This window comes from Panthera onca, chromosome C1 (assembly GCF_046562875.1).
Source record: "Panthera onca isolate mPanOnc1 chromosome C1, mPanOnc1 haplotype 2, whole genome shotgun sequence".
Lineage (NCBI taxonomy): Eukaryota > Metazoa > Chordata > Mammalia > Carnivora > Felidae > Panthera > Panthera onca.
Genome location: NC_138346.1, coordinates 142,466,553 through 142,489,748, shown reverse-complemented (window position 1 = coordinate 142,489,748; position 23,196 = coordinate 142,466,553). Strand labels below are relative to the sequence as shown.

The 23,196-nt window shown below is 34.5% G+C and overlaps 1 protein-coding gene across 7 annotated transcripts in view; it reads left to right on the top strand.

Annotated features, from left to right (window-relative positions):
- The window catches only part of CCDC18 (coiled-coil domain containing 18), a 107,672-nt gene that overhangs the window by 66,173 nt on the left and 18,303 nt on the right, over window positions 1-23,196 (top strand). For all 7 annotated transcript variants that reach the window (XM_060623486.2, XM_060623488.2, XM_060623489.2 and 4 more), the window contains 8 exons: window positions 881-1,044; window positions 1,266-1,479; window positions 7,912-8,011; window positions 13,188-13,304; window positions 14,541-14,684; window positions 16,165-16,368; window positions 19,545-19,682; window positions 21,789-21,989. In XM_060623486.2, the coding sequence (XP_060479469.2) occupies window positions 881-1,044; window positions 1,266-1,479; window positions 7,912-8,011; window positions 13,188-13,304; window positions 14,541-14,684; window positions 16,165-16,368; window positions 19,545-19,682; window positions 21,789-21,989 (1,282 nt within the window). The remainder of the gene's footprint in view (window positions 1-880; window positions 1,045-1,265; window positions 1,480-7,911; window positions 8,012-13,187; window positions 13,305-14,540; window positions 14,685-16,164; window positions 16,369-19,544; window positions 19,683-21,788; window positions 21,990-23,196) is intronic.

Here is a 23,196-nt window from a genome sequence, read left to right as displayed (position 1 = left end):
TTTGAACAAATCCAAATTTGTCTAAGTTGCATTTACAAAAGAAATGTTCTTGTTTGCAAACTCAATTTACAAAATATCAAAGACCTAAAGAAACACCCAACAAAAAATGTTGATTAAAGGAGCGACAGTTCTGCCCACCATTGAGGACGGCATTAACAGTTTTTTAATGAGTGAATATCATTTTGGAATGAGCAAAATATGGACTTAAAACTTTTTCTCACTATGTTGATTTGTCTGTAGGTAGAGGAGCTTCCATGTTGGAATAAGCTCAGGACTGACGGAAAGTTAGTAAACCTGATTCTCTCACTATTAATAACTATTTGTCTTATCCCAGACAATTCACTCAGCTTCCAGTTTCCTCATCTGTAAAGCAAGAATGTTGTACTAGTCTGAGAATCTCTAGTCCTTAAAAAAGATAACATAAAATAATAAAACTCTGAATAAAAGTGACTGACTTGGTTCTCCTATGACTAATATGGTCATTATGGTGAATATTTTGATGGGTTGGCTTCCTTATTTTCTGTGTTGCAGTAACAAAAATTCCAGGTGAATGAGACACCTATCCATGGAGGTTCTCAGCATATACAGAGCTTTACACAAGCTAACTGTAGTTAGATTGGAAAGAAGGCTTGTCTTGCTAAATAGTACCAGGTAATACAGTCATATTTAGTGGTACATAACTGGGGCAGAATTACACATTTCTAGTTGGAGCATTTTTAATAATATGTGACCTAAGATTGTGACTAGATAGATGTTTTGCTGATATTTGTCCTTATATAACTTGAAGATTTTGTTCAGTCAGAGACAAGTCAATTGGTTTCAGTTATTCAGCTTTCCAAATGATCATTTATTACTTGTTTCATTTTTTGTTTTTAATTAGGCAAGTAAAACTTGAGATGGATCAGTACAAAGAAGATCTATCTAAAATGGAAAAAGAAATAATGCACCTAAAACGAGATGGAGAAAATAAAGCAATGCACCTCTCTCAGTTAGACATGATCTTAGAACAGACAAAGACAGAACTAGATAAGAAGACAAATTCTGGTAAGCAACAGGTTAGCTGAGCTTAGCTGCCTGTATGTTTATATTTAAAGAAGTGGAATAAAGTGAAAATTTGGGATAGTGGGACTGGAAGGAACAATGAGTGGTCAGTATTCTGCCTCTTGTAGATGAATAAAATTGTATATTCTTAATTGTAATTATTTACAAATTTTTATAACAAATGGCTTATATATAGTTCTAAAATTCGTCTTTCCTCTTAACAGTGAAGGAGTTAGAAAAATTACAGCACCACACTGAAACTGAACTAACAGAGGCTTTGCAGAAACGGGAAGCATTAGAGTCTGAACTACAAAATGCTCATGGAGAATTAAAAAGCACTTTAAGACAACTTCAGGAATTGAGAGATGTACTACAGAAGGCTCAATTATCATTAGAGGAGAAATACACTACTATAAAGGATCTCACAGCTGAACTTAGGTGAGTTAAATAGTAAGAAATGATAGCACAATTACAAGTGTTTTACTTTGTTACTCTAACTCCTTGTGTCATACAGTAAAGTTTGTTTAATTATAAATGTCTAAAATTCTCACCTGCCCTTGGCTCATCCTATTCAGCCTGTCCCATGCTCCATCTAAGTAATTCAGCCATTCCTCTTGACTAGTATTTCCATCCTTGGTCTTTGGACCATTTTATTCTGACCCTCTCCTATATTAAATAGTGGTAAAAAATTATCGGACCAGTGTACAGCAGTGGTTAGTAGCAAAATAATATTAATAACAATATTTTCTTTGGGGGCACCTGGGTGGCTCAGTTGGTTAAGCATCCAACTTCAGTTCAAGTCATGATCTCATAGCTCATGAGTTCAAGCCCCACGTTGGACTCTGTGCTTAACAGCTCAGAGCCTGGAGCCTGCTTCAGATTCTGTGTCTTCATCTCTGTCTCTCTGCCCCTCCCCTGCTCACGCTCTGTCTCTCTCCCTATCTCAAAAATAAATAAACGTTAAAAAAAATTAAAGAAAAACAAAACAATGTTTTATTTGTATTAAGCCCTTATTTTGTGCCAGAATCATGCAAGGGACTTCTTTTATGACTTTACTCATTTCTTTACAACAAACTTATTATACACATATTACCACCTATTTGCACTTGAGAAAACTGAGGCTTGGGAGAATTAAGTAAAATACAGTCTGGATAATGAGGTCCAGAAAAGGGTGTTAAACACAAGTCTGACCAACTCTAAAATCTGAGTTCTTGGATTAACAGTAGTAGCATAAAATACTGTTCCAGCACACATCTATGGTGAGTGGGAGTGGAGAACCAAACCAGAACCAAGGTGTGGGAAATAGATTCTGGAAAGGAAAATGGAATTACAAACCACATTGTGAAAAGTGGGATGACAGGATAGAGAGCAGCAAGATGACCTAGGAACTTAGATGTATCCTGTTACTCAGTGCAGGGCCCCCTTTTCTTTTCCATCCACAAAATCACTCTTAGGAAATTTCATACAGCTTTAAATACTGTGTGTCAGACTTCCAAACCCTAGTGATGATCTCTTCCCTAAACTCTAGACTCAAATATCTAAGACTTGTTACCTCCACTCAAATGTTTTTTTAAGGGGCATCGTAAACTTGGCCAAAACAACTCTTTTTTTCTTCATAACTCTGTTCACCTTCCATCTAAGAATCATGCAATTGCTCAAGTAAGAAATCTATAAGATTATTCCTCTCTCTTTGCCTCTGTTTTTTTCCCCATCCAGTCTATTAGGAATTCATGTCAACTTTATTTCTAAAACATATTTTGAAATCCATTGATTTCTTGGCCTCTTTTCTATTACCACCTTAGCACAAACTATCATCTCTCACCTGGTCTGTTGCTGTGGCTTCCCTGATGGTCTCCCAGCTTAAATTCCTGACACTCCCCCAATCCATTTAAGTTTATGATTTAAAAGAATACAAATGGATTTAAGTTTATTATTTAAAACATAAATCAGATTATATTGCTTCTCAACTAAATTGCTTTCCCTATTTAAATATTTCTAATGGCTTCCCAACATATTCAGAATAAAATCCATGCTCCTTGGGAAATGTAAATCAAAACTACAGTGAGATGCTGCTTCACACCCACTCTAATGACCATGATAAAAACAAACAAAAACAAAACAAAACTGAAAATAATAAGTGTTAGCAAGTATTTAGAGAAATTGGAACCTCATACATTGCTGTTGGAAACTAAAATGGTACAGTGCCTGTGGAGAACAATTTGGCAATTCCACAATAAGTTGAACATAGAATTACCATATAAATCATTAATCCCACTCCTAGTTATACCCCAAAAGAATTAAAAACAGATGTTCAAAATAATTGTGCACCAATGTTCATAGAAGCTCTATTCACAATAGCTGCTAAGTGGAAATAACCCAAATATCCTTCAGTAGTTGAATGGATGAATAATGTGATAGATATATCCATATAGGGAATATTATTCAGCCATGAAAGGGAATAAAGTACTGATGTGTGTTACAACAGAGGTGAACCTTGAAAACGGGTTCATCTTGAACCTTGAAATAAAGCAGACACATGTTGTCTGATTCCATTTATATGGAATATCCAGAATTAGAAAATCCCTAAGGATAGAAAGCCGATTAATGGTTGTTAGAACTAGGGGTGGGACACTGGTAAGTAACTGCCGATGAGTATTAGATTTGCATTTGGAGTGATGAACAAGTACTGGAAATAGACAGTGGTGATGGTTACACAACATTGTGAATTTACTTAGTATAACTGAACTATACACTTTAAAGTGGCTAAAATAGTAAATCTTTTTTTAAATTAATTTATTTATTGTTTAATTTACATCCCAGTTACTTAGCATATAGTGCAACAATGATTTCAGGAGTAGATTCCTTAATACCCCTTACCCACTTAGCCCATCCCCCCTCCCACAACCCCTCCAGCAACCCTCTGTTTGTTCTCTATATTTAAGACTCTTTTATGTTTTGTCCCCCTCCCTGTTTTTATATTATTTTTGCTTCCCTTCCCTTATGTTCATCTGTTTGGTATCTTAAAGTCCTCATATGAGTGAAGTCATATGATATTTGTCTTTCTCTAATTTTGCTTGGCATAATACCCTCTAGTTCCATCCACGTAGCTGCAAATGGCAAGATTTCATTCTTTTTGATTGCCAAGTAATACTCCATTGTATACATATACCACATCTTCTTTATCCATTCATCTGTTGATGGGCAGTTGGGCTCTTTCTATGCTTTGGCTATTGTCGATAGTACTACTATAAACATTAGGGTGCATGTTCCCCTTTGAAACAGCACACCTGAATCCCTTGGGTAAAGACCTAGTAGTGCAATTGCTGGGTCGCAGGGTAGTTCTATTTTTAATTTTTTGAGGAGCCTCCATAGTGTTTTCCAGAGTGGCTGCACCACTTTGCATTCCCATCAGCAGTGCAAAAGAGATGCTCTTTTTCAGCATCCTCGCCAATATCTGTTGTTGCCTGAGTTGTTAATTTTAGCCATTCTGACAGGTGTGAGGTGCTGTCTCGTGGTTTTGATTTGTATTTCCCTGATGATGAGTGATATGAGGATTTTTCATGTGTCGGTTAGCCATCTAGATGTCTTCTTTGAAGAAGTGTCTATTCATGTCTTTTGCCCATTTCTTTACTGGATTATTTGTTTTTTGGGTGTTGAGTTAGAGAAGTTCTTTATAGATTTTGGATGCTAATCCTTTATCTGATATGTCGTTTGCAAATATCTTCTCCCATTCATTCGGTTGCCTTTTAGTTTTGCTGATTGTTTCCTTCACTGTGCAGAAGCTTTTTATTTTGATGAGGTCCCAATAGTTCATCTTTGCTTTTGTCTCCCTTGCCTCTGGAGACGTATTGAGTAAGAAGTTGCTGCGTCCAAGGTCAAAGAAGTTTTTGCCTGCTTTCTTCTTGAGGATTTTGATGGCTTCCTGTCTTACATTTAGGTCTTTCATCCATTTTGAGTTTATTTTTGTGTATGGTGTAAGAAAGTGGTCCAGGTTCATTTTTCTGCATGTCGCTGTCCAGTTTTCCCAGCACCACTTGCTGAAGAGACTGTCTTTATTCCACTGGATATTCTTTCCTGCTTTGTTAAAGATTAGTTGGCCCTATGTTTGTGGGTCCATTTCTGGGTTCTCTGTTCTGTTCCATTGATCTGACTGTCTGGTTTTGTGCCAGTACCAAACTGTCTTGATGATTACAGCTTTGTAATACGTCTTGAAGTCCGAGATTGTGATGCCTCCAGCTTTGGTTTTCTTTTTCAAGATTGCTTTGGCTATTCGGGGTCTTTTCTGGTTCCATATAAATTTTAGGGCTGTTTGTTCTCGCTCTGTGAAGAATGCTGGTGTTATTTTGATAGGGATTGCATTTAATAACTAGATTGCTTTGGGTAGTATCGACATTTTAACAATGTTTGTTCTTCCAATCCATGAGCATGGAATATTTTTTCATTTTTTTGTGTCTTCTTCAATTTCTTTCATAAGCTTTCTATAGTTTTCAGTGAATAGATTTTTAACCTCTTTGGTTATGTTTATTCCTAGGTATTTTATACTTTTTGGTGCGGTTATAAATGGGATCAATTCCTTGATTTCTCTTTTTGTTACTTCATTAATTATTGGTATATAGGAATGTAACCGATTACTGTACATTGATTTTATATCTTACCACTTTGCTGAGTTCGTGGATCAGTTCTAGCAGTTTTTTGGTGGCATCTTTTCGGTTTTCCATAAAGAGTATCATGTCATCTGCAAAGAGTGAAAGTTTGACCTCCTCCTGGCCAGTTTGGATGCCTTTTATATCTTTGTATTGTCTGATTGCTGAGGCTAAGACTTCCGATACTACGTTGAATAACAGTGGTGAGAATGGACATCCCTGTCCTGTTCCTGACCTTAGGGGGAAAACTCTCAGCTTTTGCCCATTGAGGATGATATTAGCAGCGGATCTTTCACATATGGCTTTTATGATCTTGAGGTGTGATCCCCTATCCCTGCTTTCTTGAGGGTTTTTATCAAGAAGGGATGCTGTATTTTAAAATGGTAAATCTTATATGTATTTTACAACAGTTTAAACAAAAAAATCCAAGCTCCTTATCATGGAATACAAAGCCCTACATGATAAGGTTCTTGCCTATTTCTCTGGCCTCATTTCATACTGTTCCCCTTGCTCCTGGCCTTCTTGTTGTACTTAAAACGGTACATATTTCCTACCTTATGACTTTGCTGTAGCTGTTTCTTTGGCCTGAAATAATGGTTGAATGGCCAACTTCTTGCCCTTCACATTACCTCAGAGGGCCCTTCTCTGACCACTTACTCTCAAGTAGCCACGCAGTCACTATCACATCACTGTATTTAGTGCTCTGACATAGCACTTTACATTTTTCTTGTTGTTCATTATTTATACTCTGTCTTCTTTCCTGACCTATTAGTATGTATACTCCATGTGATGAAGGACATCTACCTTGTTGACTATTAAATTCACCGTACATAGAGCCTTGATACATAGGAAGCTTCCAGTAAATATTTGCTAAATGGTAACATGAATAAATGAATTAAAAAAGTAAAAATGAAATCTCTTTTTTTTTTTTTTAAGTTTTATTTATTTATTTTGAGAGGGAGAGAGAGAGTGTGAGTATGTGTACAGGCAGGAGAGAGGCAGAGAAAGAGGGAGACACAGAAACACAAGCAGGCTGCACTCTGTCCGTGCAGAGCCCAACACAGGGCTCGAACCCACAAATCATGAGATCATGACCTGAGCTGAAACCAAGAGTTGGACGCTTAACCAACTAAGCCACCCATGTGCCCCATGAAATCTTAAATTTTAACTAATAGCTGAATTTTTGGAAGCTCACCTATTCACTTACACAACAGCATTATCTTTAGAATTTATTTCATAATAACTTAATGTAGCCTTATATTTCATAACTCTTGAGACTTTTAAGAGAATAGTAAATGGCTCATTAAAGAAGTTTTGAATCTGCTTTTAAAATCAGTACTTTTATTCAATATTGTTTATATTTAAGACTGGAAAACCATATGATGATTTTCAAGATCAACATTTTTAGCTTTTGTCATATCAGAACATAGAGTTCCAGATTAAAATTCTTTGGGGCACCTGGGTGGCTCAGTCAGTTGGGCCTCCAACTTTGGCTCGGGTCATGATCTCAGGGTTTGTGAGTTCAAGCCCTGCATTGGGCTCTGTGCTGACAGAGCCTAGAGCCTGCTTCGGTTTCTCTGTCTCCCTCTCTCTCTGCCCCTCCCCTGCTCGCTCTCTCTCTCTCTCTCTCAAAAATAAATAAATGTTAAAAAAAATTAAAAAGAAATTCTTCGCATTCTCTGATCTGAGTGGTAGCAGTCTTAAAGTTGTATCAGTAGTAAGTATTTATAATATAAAATTAGAAATAAGGTTTTAGGAGAGGTAGAATTTATTAAAAGTATTTCTGAACTGAGTTGTGGATATCAGAGATACCAACCACAAGATAAATGCCTCATTCAATTGTAATAAACTCACAGCTATTATATAGAAAAGACTTTCAAATGCTCCCTTGATCTATAAATGAAAAATATGGACATATTTTTAAAATTCTTAATACTGATTCAGTCTTGCACCCTGGGAGTACTTTAACATTTAGCTTCAATTGTCTACAATAGTAGTATTTTAGTTAACTTTTGCCTTTTGAGAATACTCTATTAAAAGTAATTGTATTGATATCAATCATTTTCTTTATACATTATTTCTTTAATTTGAGCCCTTTCAATCAGAAATAATTGCATATATTTTATTACTTGTCACTTAGAGGAAATGTTAACCCAATTGACTTAATTTTTTAAAACTATAATATTCCTACTATTTGCTTTGATCTTTTTCCTTTGATAAATTGCAGAGAATGCAAGATGGAGATTGAAGATAAAAAGCAAGAACTCCTTGAAATGGACCAGGCACTTAAGGAGAGAAATTGGGAACTAAAGCAAAGAGCAGCTCAAGTTGGTTTTCTTAATTATATTTGATGAAATTTTCTGTTACAGTACAATCACACAGGGTTTCAGAGGTTACCACTTTTTGGTAAAATAGACATTTTTAAACATATATGTTTTTCTATGCACATTAATATTTTTAAAATTAGAAAATGTCATCTTTCTTTCTTCATCTTGCTTTTTTTATAGAAGTAGTTTTTTGAGAATGAGGATTAGCTTAGTATCCAAACCTTTTGATCTCTTACATTGCTGCATATCAGAAGAACATGTGATTAAAGGAGTTATTTGCTCAGCTAGTGTTTGTTGGAGAAACAAAAATATTCAAAGGGCATTATTTAACATCTTTTTTTAAGACTTTGTTTCTTAGAACAGTTACAGGTTCACAATGAAAATTGAGCAGAAGGCACAGAGATTTCCCATATATCCCTTGCTTCCATAAATTCACAGCCTTCCCCATTATCAACATTTCCCACCTGAATGGTACATTTGTTATAGTTGGTGAACATACACGTTATAATTACCCAAGCTCCATAATTTATATTAGAGTTCACTATTGGTGTTGTACATTCTATGGGTTTGTACAAATGTTTAATGACATGTATCCATCATTATGGTATCATCCAGCGTATTTTCACTGCCCTAAAAATCCTGTGTGCTCTAGTCATCTTTCCTACTCTTCCCCTGACCCTAACAGCCACTGATCTTTTTATTGTCTCCATCATTTTGCCTTTTCCAGTCATATAGTTGAAATCATAGAGTACATAGTCTTTTCATATTGGCTTCTTTCACTTAGTAATATTTATTTAAGGTTCCTCCACAGCTTTTCATTGCTTGATAGCTCACTGCTTTTAGCACTGAATAATATTCCATTGTCTAGATATGTACTATAGTTTACTTATCCATTCACTGAATGTCTTTCCTACTGAAAGACATCTTGGTTGCTTTCAAGTTTTGACAATTACAAATAAAGCTGCCATAAACATCTGTGTGCAGGTTTTTGTATGGACATAAGTTTTCAACTCCTTTTGGTAATTACCAAGGGGTGTGATTGATGGACCATATGGTGAGTGTGTTTAGTTTTATAAGACACTTCCAAACTGTGCTCCAAAGTGGCTTGTACCATTTTGCATTGTTATCAGCAATGAACGTCAATTCCTGTTGCTAGCATTTTGTGTCAGTGTTTTGGATTTTGGCCATTCTAATAGGTGTGTGGTGGTATCTCCTTATTAATTTACATTTCTCAGATGACGTATGATGTAGAGGATATTTTCCTGTGCTTATTTTCTATTTGTGTATCTTCTTTGGTGAGGTGTCTGTTATGGTCTTTGTCCCATTTTTTAATTGAGTTCTCTTATTGTTGAATTTTAAGAGTTCTTTGTATATTTTGAATATTAGTCCTTGATAATTGTGGCTTTTGTTCACAATCTTTTGCATTGGTTTTCACAGAGCAGAACTTTTAAATTTTAGTGAAGTCCAGCTGATTAATTGCTTCTTTCATGAATTGTGCCATTGATTTCATATATTAAAAATCATCACCAAACCCAAGGTCATCTAGGTTTTTCCCTATGTTATCTTTTAGAATTTTTATAGTTTTGCAGATTACATTTAGGTCTGTGATCCATTTTGAATTAATTTTTGTGAATGGTGTGGTCTAGATTTATTTATTTTTTCCATGTGGTTGTCCAGTTATTCCAGCACCATTTGTTGAAAAGACTATCTTTTCTCCATTGTATTGGCTTTGCTCCTTTGTCAAAGATCAGTTAACATATTTATGTGAGTTAGTTTCTGGACTTTATTCTGTATGATTATCTATTCACTTGTTTTTTTGCTAGTACCACAGACTGTTTATTTATAGTGTCGTGAAGTCAGGTAATGTCAGTCTTCCAGCTTTGTTCTTCTTTGATATTATGTTGGATATTTGGGATCTGTTTACTCTCCATGTAAGCTTTAGAATCAGTTTGTCAGTATCTTCAAAATAACTTGGTAGAATTTTTATTGGAATTGCCCTGAATATATAGATTTAGTTGCGAAGAACTGACATCTTGAATCTTGACAATATTGAGTCTTCCTATCCATGAACATGGACTGTCTATTTATTTAATTCTTTGATTTCTTTCATTGGAGTTTTGTAGTTTTCTCTTAATAGACCTTGTATATATTTTGCTAGATTTATACCTAAGTATTTTATTTTTGGGGGTGTTAATGTAAATCATATTATGTTTTTAGTTTCACATTCCTCTTGTTCATTGCTAGCAAATAGGAAAGTGATTGACTTTTGTGTATTCCTTATATCCTACAACTCTGCTATAATCACTTATTGGTTCTAGGAATTTTTTTGTCAAATCTTTCAGATTTTCTCCCTAGATGATTATGTCATCTATAAACAAACACAGTTTTATATTCCTTGCTAATATATATAAATCTTTTATTTCTTTTTCTTATCTTACTGCATTAGCTAGGACTGCTAGAACAATAGTGAAAAGCATTAGTGAGAATGAATATCCTCGCCTTGTATCTGATCTTAGTGGGAAGGCTTTGAATTTCTCACCATTAAGTATGATTCTAGCTGTTGTTTTTCTGTAAATATTCTTTATTAAGTTAATGAAATTTTCCTTCATTTCTAGTTCACTGAGGGTTTTTACCATGTGTTGAATGTGTGTTAAAATGTCTTTGTCTGGTTTGGGTATTAGGGTAATACTGGCCTCATAGAATGAGTTCAGAATTATTTCCTCTGCTTCTGTCTTCTGAATCGGACTGTAGAAAATTGGTATAATTTCTTTCTTAGATGTTCAGTAGAATTCACCAGTGAACCCACCAGGACCTGCTGCTTTCTGTATGGGAAAGTTATTAATCATTAATTTCTTTAATAGATATAGGCTTATTCAGATTATCTCTTCTTGTTTGAGTTTTGGCAGATTCTGTCTTCCAAGTAATTGGTCTGTTTCATCTATTTTTATTAAATTTGTGGTCAGAGAGTTGTTGTAATATTCCTTATTATCCTTTTAATGTCCATGAGAGTTACAGTAATGTGTTCTCTTTCATTTGTGATATTAGTAATTTGTGTCATCTTTCTTTTTTTCTTAGTTATCCTGGCTGGAGGCATATTGATTTTATTGATCTTTTCACAACTCAGCTTTTGGTTTTGTTGATTTTCTCTGTTGATTTCCTAATTCTAATTTTACTGATGTCTGCTTTAATTTTTATTATTTCTTTTCTTCTGCTTACTTTGGATTTAATTTGCTCTGCTTTTCCTAGTTTCCCAAATTGGAAACTTAAATGATTGATTTTAGATCTTTCTTCTTTTCTAATATATGCACTCAGTGCTCTACATTTTCCTCCAAGCACTTCTTTTGCTGCATTCCACAATTTTTGTTATGTTGTATTTAGCAGCTTTTATCTCGCATAAAATGAAGTCTAAATCATTTTATTTGTCATTTATGAACATAGTTGAATTTTTTTAAGTTTGTATAATATATATGAAACTCAAGATTCGGTATTCATAAGCAATGAATATTTTTCTCATTTTTAAAAAAAATTTGATTGGGGCGCTTGGGTGGCTCAGTCGGTTAGGCATCCGACTTCAGCTCAGGTCATGGTCTCGCTGGTCCGTGAGTTCAAGCCCCGCGTCGGGCTCTGTGCTGACAGCTCGGAGCCTGGAGCCTGTTTCAGATTCTGTGTCTCCCTCTCTCTCTGACCCTCCCCCGTTCATGCTCTGTTTCTCTCTGTCTCAAAAATAAATAAACGTTAAAAAAAAAATTTTTTTTAAATAATTTGAGCTGAGTTTATGTTTCAGTTACACCCACTATAAAGAGTTAAAAAAATTTTTTTAATGTTTATTTAATTTTGAGAGAGAGAGAGCATGAGCAGGGGAGGGATAAAGAGAGTGGGAGACACAGAATCTGAAGCAGGCTCCAGGCTTTGAGCCATCAGCAAAAAGCCTGATGTGTGGCACGATCTCACAAACCATGAGATCGTGACCTGAGCCGAAGTTGGTTGCTTAATGAACTGAACCATCCACGTGCCCCCCCCCCCCACTGTAAACAATTTTTTTTTTTATTTTTTTTTAATGTTTATTTATTTTTGAGACAGGGAGAGACAGAGTATGAACGGGGGAGGGTCAGAGAGAGAGGGAGACACAGAATCTGAAGCAGGCTCCAGGCTCTGAGCTGTCAGCACAGAGCATGACGCGGGGCTCGAACTCACGGACCGTGAGATCATGACCTGAGCCGAAGTCAGACGCTTAACCGACTGAGCCACCCAGGCGCCCCATGTAAACAATTTTAAAACACATTCCAAGCACACAGTTTTTCACATTAGAATAATTGAGTAATAGTTTAATGTTTTTTTTTCAAAATTAAAAATTTATTCTGCAGAAGACCTTGTTAAGAGGGTGATAAGGAATAGACAGGAAAAAAATATTTGTAAATCACATATCTGACAAAGGACTCATACATAGGATATATACTCTCATCTCAAAGCTCAGTGGTAAAAAAGTAAACAATCCAATTTTAAAAAATAAGCCTGCGGTGCCTGGGTGGTGTCAGTTGAATGTCCGACTCTTGGTTTCAGCTCAGCTCATGATCTCAGGTTTCATGAGTCTGAGCCCTGCATCTGTCTCTGCACTGACAGTGCAGAACCTGCTTGGGATTCTCTCTGCCCCTCCCTCTCTCAAAAAAGAAATAAATAAGCATAAAAATTTTAAAAACAATAAGCCAAAGACATGAAAAGACATTGATGTTCATTTTGTTGAAATCACAATGTGATATCGCCACACTCTTTGCCAAATGGCTAAAATAAAAAGTAGGGATAACACCAAGCTGGTGACAATGAAGAGAAACTGGATCACTTATTCATTGCTGGTTGTAATGTAAAATGGTACAGCCTCTCTGGATAGAGTCTAGATAGCAGGTTTTTTTACAGTACTAAACATGTTCTTACCTTACAACCCAACAGTTACATTCTTAGGCATTTGTCTCAGAGAAATGAAAACATGTGTTCACAAAAAACCTATATACACAAATGTTCACAGTGCCTTTATTAGTAACAGCCCAAAATAGAAAATAATTGAAATGCCCATCAGTAAGTGAATGGTTAAATAAATGATGGTACCACCATGGAATACCATAGAATGCTACTTAGCAATAAAAACAAATAAATTATTGATGCAGGCTACTTTTGTATTTAGGTTACACATTTGGATATGACTATTCGTGAGCACAGGGGAGAAATGGAGCAGAAAATAATTAAATTAGAGGGTACTCTTGAGAAATCAGAATTGGAACTTAAAGAATGCAACAAACAGGTAAATTAGTTAAAATTACATATTTTAAATTGTTTTAAAAAATAACTCCATAACTGTAAGCATCTGTTGTTCACATAATGTGGCTTTTAAGTAGAATACATACAATAAAAATACTACATAATTTTAATTATTTTGTACGTACTACTTTAATTCATTTTTCTCATTTTAACTTTTTCCCCAGCTTTATTGACATATGACAAAAATTGCATATATTTGAGGTATACAACATGTTTTCCTATACATATACTCTGTGTAATAATTAACATGTCCATCACCTCAGTTATTATAATTATTTATTTTTGTTGGGAATGCTCAATATCTATTCTCTTGGCAAATTTCAAGTATACAAATACAGTATTACTAATTATAATCACTGTGCTGTACATTAGATTTACAGAACTTACTCATCCTGCATGACTGAAATCTTGTACACTTTGACCAACATTTCCTCATTTTCCTCACTCCCTAGCCCGATGACCCTCTTAATGTTATTTCAAATACAGGTTTTCTCGTATCAGTATGTCCACGTATTTATCCTCATGTGTGCGTGTTTGAATATGTATAAAATATCTCTGGAAGGATTTGCAAGTAATTCTCTTCTTTGGTTACCTTTAAGGAAGGAACACAGTGGGAAGGGGATTTTATTTTCACTAACTAGAGTTTTTTACCTCTTAAACATATTACCTATAAAACTATTTGTAAGACCATATAACACTTGTTGCTTTAATGTACCCTAATTTTCCTTTCTTACACAAATGTGATTGAGACTTCCATCTCTTGTGTGTTTCAGGTATACAAAGAAGCTTCTTATTAAGCACAAGAATCCTGATGTTAATGTCTAAGTTATAATGGCATTAAGAAAAACACATTTTTATATTGGCTACTTTGGATTTATGTGTTTAAAGCTTGACTTACTTGGATTGCAATTATGATTTCAAAATTATTTTTCCTGGGGGTGCCTGGGTGGCTCAGTCGGTTAAGCGTCCGACTTCGGCTCAGGTCATGATCTCGCGGTTCGTGAGTTCAAGCCCCGCGTCAGGCTCTGTGCTGACGGCTCAGAGCCTGGAGCCTGTTTCAGATTCTGTGTCTCCCTCTCTCTCTGACCCTCCCCCATTCATGCTCTGTCTCTCTCTGTCTCAAAAATAAATAAGAGTTAAAAAAAAATTTTTTTTTAAATAAATAAAGTAAAAATTATTTTTCCTTAGTTACATTAACATTACTCTTTTTAAAATTCAGATAGAAAGTTTGAATGAAAAATTGCAAAATGCCAAAGAACAGCTTCGAGAAAAAGAGTTTATAACACTACAAAATGAACAGGAGATAAGTCAACTGAAAAAAGAAAATGAACGAACACAACAAAAGATGAAAGAAATGGAAAATGTAAGCAAATTATCTCTTCCTAAGAAACATACTAATATTATCTGAAGAGCGATATAAATCTTTATGTTTTAAACTGGTTGGTTTTAATATATAGAAGCTGTGCCATAAGTATTTTGGGGCTAATTATTTGTGTCAGATACTAGTTTCTTTGATCTTTTTTAAATATTTATTCTGATGTTCCAATTATAGGCAAGGGCATCATCCTATTTATATTGCCTATAGGCATTGTCATAGTATCTCTCACATAATGAATTCACAGTATGTGTTCACTTGGTCAACAAATATTTATTGAGAACCTACTGTGTAGTAGAGCTGGAGATACAGATATCAAGATACACTCATTTATCCTTGAGGAACTCCATCCAGCGAATGAATGAACAGATAATAATTGTACATTATTGAGACTAAACACATTGAGTTCGTTGCCAGGTGAAGTTCGATGTGTGCTGAATGGTGAATTCCACCCACTTGCCTTTTTAAAAAGTGAATTTGCTTCTTTTAATTTATTTGTTTGTTTTTTAAATGTTTGTTTATTTTTGAGAGAAAGAGCGTGCGCATGAATGGGAGAGGGGTGGAGAGTGAGGGGGACAGAGGATCCAAAGTGGACTCTGTGCTGACAGCAGCAAGTTTGGTGCAGGGCTCAAACTCACCAACCTTGAAATCACGACCTGAGTCAAAGTCAGACACTCAGCTGACTAAGCCACCCAGGCATCCCAAAACTGAATTTGCTTCTAAGAGCTCTCATGGGTGTTACTTTTTTTTGCCTTTAAATAGTATACTCAACTTTAAAACTTCATATATAGATCTTCATTGTGTTTATCTGTCTGCAGACAGATACTTTTACAGAAAAGACCTTAACCCATATGGATTAATGGTGGGTTTTGGTTATTCATGCCAATATATTCTCCATCTGTGAAATGGATATCACATATTAGTTTCTTTTTTTTCTTTATATTATTGCGTATTCTGCCATGTTATATTCATAATGATTAAGGATTATACAGCTTACATATTAGTCATGCAAAATATACCATTTATCCCAGATTTATTAATAGTATTTTGTCATTTTCTTATAATTAAAAAGGAAGAGGCACCTGGGTGGCTAAGTCAGTTAAGCATCCGACTCTTAGATTCGGCTCAGGTCATGATCTCATGGTTTCGTGGGTTTAAGCCCCCCGTTGTCAGGCTGATGTGGAGTCTGCTTGGGATTCTCTCTCTCCCTCTCTATCTGCCTCTCCCCCACTCGCGCTATCTCTGTCTCTCTCAAAAATATATAAATAAACAATTTTTTAAAAAAAGAAAAAGGAAGAAAAACATTTTCTAAGTATCAATTTCATAGAAACTGATATTCATTGTGTGTTAAATTTTATAGAGATCAAGTTGGGATGGGGAAATCACTTATTAAAAGAGAAATCATAGTAAGAAATAGGTTATCTGTATCATTTCATTTTGAAAGCTACAAATATCTTGTGTATTTCAGGTTATGAAAGAGCAGGAACAGTATATTGCAACTCAGTACAAGGATGCCATAGATTTGGAGCAAGAATTGAGGTTAACTCGGGAGCAGATGCAGAATTCTCATACAGAATTGGTGGAGGCTCGTCGTCAACAAGTCCAAGCACAGAGAGAAGTAGAAAGGCTCTCAAGTGAATTGGAGGAAGTAAAGCAACTCTCTAAAGAAAAAGTAATCCCTATTCTAAATAATTTTACCTTACTAAAAATCTTAAAAAATTTTAACATTTACTTTTTTTTAAGTTGTAGATTATAGTAACTGTGTTGCACACACTGAATGTACTTAATGCTACTGAATTTGACACTTAAAACTGGTTAAAGTGATAAATTTTATGTGTATTTTACTAATATTTTAAGGAAAATGTTATATTTAGCATAGCTTTGTAATATAACTAGGATTCAGAACTGAGTTTTAGCCAAACTAGTTTTCAATAAATTGAGTTACAAAGTATTTTTAGATTTTCAAGTGAGTTTAAGCTATCATTTGAAAAAATAATAATAAAGCTAATCTTTTTTGAGTAAAATTTTTACATTTGTAGCCACTCTTATAAGTGAAACTGACAATCTAAATTTATAACTGTTATGAAACCTATAGTTCAGAATCCTTATGGAGAGAAAGTGCTTTTAATAACAAGAACTATAATATAAATTGTATTTGGTAGAAGGTTAATAACTTTGCTTAAAAATACTTGGAGGGCGCCTGGGTAGCTCATTCAGTTAAGTGTCCAACTTCAGCTCAGGTCATGATCTCACAGTAGGTGAGTTTGAGCCCTGCAATGGACTCTGTGCTGACAGCTCAGAGCCTGGAGCCTGCTTCGGATTCTGTGTCTTCCTCTCTCTCGCCCCTCCCCCACTCTCACTCTGTCTCTCTCTCAAAAATAAACAAACATTAAAAAAAAAATTTTTTTTAATACTTGGATTGTTATGCTTGGGTTAATTACTTAGACTTTGAGAAAAATGTGTTTATTGGTATTTCAGTAATGTTCCTGTTTTATGCTTTTTATTATGGTTACTAATACAGGAATTACATTAAAGTGTCTTTACATTTAATTTTGGTAAACTTAATGTTTTTATTCACATTTCTGGTTGGACTAATAAAGAATATATAAGGAATTTTTATTAGAATATGTTGGGCATTTGGGAGTCTCCTAGGAAAAGGGGAGCTCTCTACTTTTATCTCATCTTTGTCTTTATCTGTAGTATCTATAGTACAATTGATTTGATGTGATAAGGTAAGCTCAGTTAATCAAAAAAGTGAATGAAAGTGGGGAATTATTTAAAATGACAGTTTCTTTTCAAGTTTTTATTTTATTTTATTTTTCAAGTTTTTTTTTTTGTTTTTTTTTTTTGTTTTTTTTTAATTCCAGCTAGTTAACATACAGTGTAATATTAGTCTCAGGTGTAGAATTTAGTGATTCATCACTTACATACAACACCCAGTGCTCATCACAAGTGCCCTCCTTCATCCCCATCACCTTTTTCACCCATTCCCCTGCCTACCTTCCCTCTGGTAGCCATCAGTTTCTTGTCTATAGTTAAGAGTCTGTTTCTTGGTTTGCTTCTCTTTTTTCCCTCCCGTATTTGTTTATTATTTAAATTCCACATTTGAGTGAAATCATATGGTGTTTGTCTTTCTGTGACTTACTTAGCATGATGCTTTCTAGCTCCATCCACATCACTGCAAGTGGCAAGATTTCATTCTTTCTGATGGCTGAGTAATATTCCACTGTGTGTGTGTGTGTGTACCACCACTTTTTTAAAAGTTTTTATTTACTTAATTTGAGAGAGACAGAGACAGAGCAGGGGAGGGGCAAAGAGAGAGGGAGAAAATCCCAAGCAGGCTCCACATGGCCGGTGCAAAGCCTGATGTGGGGCTCGAACCCACAAACTGTGAAATCATGACTTGAGCCAAAACCAAGAGTCAGATGCTTAAATGACTGAGCCACGCAGGCACCCGATATGCCACTTCTTTTTTAATCAGTTCATCAGTTGATGGACATTTGGGCTCTTCCCATAATTTACCTATTGTTGATAATGCTGCTATAAACATCAGGATGCATGTATCCATTTGAATTAATATTTTTAGGGGCTCCTGGGTGGCTCAGTCGGTTGAGCATCCAACTTTGGCTCAAGTCATGATCTCACTGTTGTTGGATTTGAGCCCTGCATCAGGCTCTGTGTCTCCCTCTCTCTGCCATTCTGCCTCTTGTGCTCGCTCACTCTCTCTCTCTCAAATATAAACATTAAAAAATTTTTTTTGAAATATTTTTTTATCCTTTGGATAAATACCTAGTAGTGCAATTTCTGGATCATAGGGTAGTTCTATTTTTAACTTTTTAAGGAACCTCCATACTGTTTTCCAGAGTGGCTGTACCAGTTTGCATTCCCATCAACAGTACAAGAGGGTTTCCCTTTACTCTGTATCCTCCCGAACATCTGTTGTTTCCTGTGTTGTCGGTTTTAGCCATTTTGACAGGTGTGAGGTGATATCTCATTGTAGTTTTGATTTGTTAAATTGACAGTTTAAAATACTTCAACTCAGAACTCTAAATATATATTCTTTTAGATATTGTAGATCTTTTAAGTTAGGACAAAATCTTTTTTTTTTTATGTGTGGGCAGGGTCTTTGCTTAGAATTCCACCTAGCCATTTTTCATTAACCATATTCCTATTTGATCATCTGTTGTTTCCAATTTTGGTTTCTTTAAAGGAGAAGAAGAATTAAAAGACATTTGTAAAGCAGTTAGAGTATAACATCTCATATTTTACGTGGAGTTTCCCATAATATTTTACAACTATTTTGACTGCTTCTAATTGGGTAAAAAATGTTTGTGACTCATTCATTGACCTGTCTCAAAGCATAGAACTTTCTTTTAAATAAAAACTTTCTTTTTGCTTGTGTATTTCCTCAGTGTTCATACATAATATATATTAAAATTGCATAATTAGAATCCTAAGCAAAACTAGCATAAATAGGTTTGGATAAGTACACAACTGACTCTTGATAAGCAAACAGTGCATCTGGTGAACAAAATGCATAGGCAGACCTTAGAGTAAACTGTTACCTGCCAAAGTTCAGCATGCTGTGGTTATTAATTTGCTTTACAGAATACACTGGTTAGTGAACTTCTATTACATTATGATAAACAATACACTAATACAGTCCCATTTATAGTCTCTTAAATGTCTAGATTTTAAAGTATACCATTTAATAAGTTAACTTTGTATCTGAGTGTTTATATAGTATTATAAAAGAGTGAAGTACTTCCACAGGTACACACTATTGGTTTAGTTTTAATAACCAAATAAACAAGTTAAATAACTTTTCCTTAATATGTCATTTTTAAGGAAGCTCATGGAAACCATTTAGCTGAAGAATTAGGGGCTTCTCAAGTACGTGAAGCTCATTTAGAAGCAAGAATGCAAGCAGAAATCAAGAAATTGTCAGCAGAAGTAGACTCTCTCAAAGAAGCTTATCATCTGGAGGTAAAGAAGATGTAATTCGTTCTAGTATTGTCTGCTAAAGTGGGTTGACCTATCTGAACAAAAGTAGAAGTCTAACTTCTGAGTATTCATTATAGAATAATTCATTGTGGTCTTCATTTCTGGTAGCTTAATATAACTTCACATACACTGTGGAGTTAAGAGCTTAAGTTCTTTAGCCAGGCAGCCTGGTTCCAAATCTTAGCTCATCACTTAGCACTTACGTGACCTAGAGCAATTAACCTCTCTGAAATGGGTATAATAATGTAATGTACCTCATAGAACTGTGTTGAGGATTAAATGAATATAGTTAAAGTTCTTAGACCAGAGCCTGTCTCATCATCATCTTCATCATAATCAGTTATAATATAGCACTTGCCAAAACTAACTGGAAAAAGCAAACTGGAGATATTTAGTAAACAACATAAGCAGTTTCATGTGATATGAATCTGTAATGCTTTGCAATGTCCAACATTTGTTGTGATAGTAAATTAGAAAGGCAAAATTAGAACCTCATACTTTTTATCTACTAGTATGTCCTGAACCTTTATACAAATGAGCACTGTTATCAATTAGAATAGCATTTCTTGTCTATTTAAAAACTACATTTGAGGATATACAAAATGTGTATTTTAGACCTAAATAACTTACGGAGTTCTGGTAAAGCATTTTTCTATATAACAAGGATTACAAATACATTCATATTAAACTCCTTTCAGAGGAGTTTGGGACCATCTTTGTGAGGGATTGGTGGAGCTTGAAGTCGCCACGTCTTGCTTAAAGGGTTTAGATTCAGATCTCTTTAAAAACATGGTGTCTGCCAAACAAAACACATTTGCAAACTGAATCTAGTCCCAGGCTAAGGGATTCCAACCCTTGGTCTTTAGAGACAAATGGAATCCTGTTGGATTCAGCATAATTATTTAATAAATATTAGTTACTCAACTAAGTGACCTTCGGTAATAACTAGTCCAGCTCAACTGTTTACCAGCAATTACTCTTTACACTTTTATTATGTGGTCTCTGTTCTACTTTTATTTATTATCCAGTTTTTTACTTTAAGTTTTGTAAGCCCTCTGAAATTAATTATAAGCAGGGAATACAAAAAATGAATTGTAAAAATTTGTTCTACTATTGCTATTTAATATTTGCTACTAATGTTTTATACGTATGATATAAAAATAAGAATTTGTAATGTTTTTATTCTCTTTGACACTTGACAGAGATTTATTTTTAAAGCATATATGTTGTTTGATTATAAAAATGAAGGAGTATGTCATTAAAGTACCAGTATAAAGGATCAATAATTTTTAACAGCATTTAAAATATTACAGGTTTCAGAATTGTCACAAAATCATTTAATTGCAAAACCCCTGATATTTTTGATAAGAATTAGATTTTTTTTAAAGTTTTTATTTTGGAAAATTTTGAAAGAATGGTATAAATCCTCCTATATTTATTATTCAACTTTAGCAATTATCAACTTGTGGCTAATGCAATTTCATCTATAAGTATATTGACCATTTCTTTTTAAAAGGGAACACTTTTGAGAATGAAAAGGGGTGCAACTACACCAGGACACCAGGCATAAAACTCAGTCAGTCCTAAGCAAACTGGGAAATATGATCACTGTATCTTTAACCTCACTCCCTTTCCTCCACATCTCATTCTCTTTTGAAGCAAATCTCAGACATCATTATTTCATCAATAAACATTTCAATAGGTGTCTCTAAAAGATAAGGTCTATTTTTAAGAAACCTAGCCACAATACTATTATCACACCTAAAAATTGACAATCATCCGTTATTATCAAATACCCGCTCATTGTTCAGATTTTCCCAGTTGTCTCAAAAATGTCTATATAGTTAATTGGTTCAAATCAGGATCAAAAAACAGACCATGGTCTTTGGTTCACTGTTCTTAGGTAAATTTAAGACTATAGGTTTCTTCTCCCCCTTTTTTCCTCTCATGGGGTATTTGTTGAGAAATCAGATGTTTGTTCCTATAAACAGAATTTACTTTAGTATAAGTGGAAGTGGAAAGTATTAGAATTTGAAACCAACTCCACCCTACTTAATTCTTTTCTTTTTCAATTTTGGGGCTGTGTAGATGATTTCACATCAAGAGAACCATGCAAAGTGGAAGATTTCTGCTGACTCTCAAAAGACTTCTGTTCAGCAACTAAATGAACAGTTAGAGAAGGCAAAACTGGAATTAGAAGAAGCTCAGGATACCGTAAGCAACTTGCATCAACAAGTCCAAGACAGGAATGAAGTAATTGAAGCTACAAATGAAGCATTACTTATTAAAGTAAGTAAACGTATAAAAGTACATAAAACACATCAATGAAAAAGTGAATTTATGACTTATTTTCCCCATCCTTGTAGTTTATAAAGGAAAATATGACCAAATGCTGACCAGTTTGAATAAAAAGCATCTTATTTAGAAGACATTGGATGTAGGGATTATGAATATGATGATTATCAGATTACTATAGGAGAAATAATTTATAAATGTTCAAACACAAACTTAAATTTTTAAAAATTTATTTCTATTTTTTTTGGTAAGAACATTTATGTTCTACTCTCCTAGCAAATTTCAGTCATATAATACAGTATTACCAACTGTAGTCAACATGTTATGCATTATGTCTTCAAACCTTATTGTCTTTTAGCTAAAAGGTTTTACTGTTTTACTAACCTCTCTTTCCCTCACTGCCCAGCAAACCCTTTTCTACCTGCTGTTTTTATGAATTTGACTTTTTTTTTTTAACTGTACATATAAAATGATTCCATGAACTATTTGTCTTTCTCTGTTTTATTTCACTTAACATAATGCTCTCAGGGTCTTTTCATGTTGTCACAAATAGCAAGACGTCCTTTCTCATGGCTGAATAATATTCATTGTATGTATATAGATACCATATCTTCTTTATACATTTATCTATTGATAAACACTTTGGTTTTTTGCTTATCTTGGCTGTTGGAAATAATGCCATCACTGAACTTGGGAATACATGTATCTTTTTGATATCCTGTATTAATTCCTTTTGAGTATATACCCCAAACTGGTGTTGCAGGATCATGTGGTATTTCTGTTTTTAATTTTTGAGGAACCTCCATACTGTTTTCCATAGTGGCTGTGCAATTTACATTCCACCAACAGTGGACAAGGGTTCCCTATCTGCACACCCACACCAATACTTGTTATCTCTTGGGTTTGTTTTGTTTTGTTTTGATACTAGCCATTCAGACAAGTATGATGTAATATCTCATTGTGGTTTCGATTTGCATTTCCCTGATGACTAGTGATGTTGAACACCTTTTCACATACCCTTTGCCTATTTGTTTGTGTTCTTTGGAAAAATGTGTTCAGTTTCTCTGCCGATTTTTAATTTGGATTGTTTGGGTTTGAGTTATAGGAGTTCTTTCTTTATCTCAGGCATTCACATACATGATTTGCAAATATTTTCTCCCATTCTGTAGGCTGCCTTTTCATTTTATTGATAGTTTACACT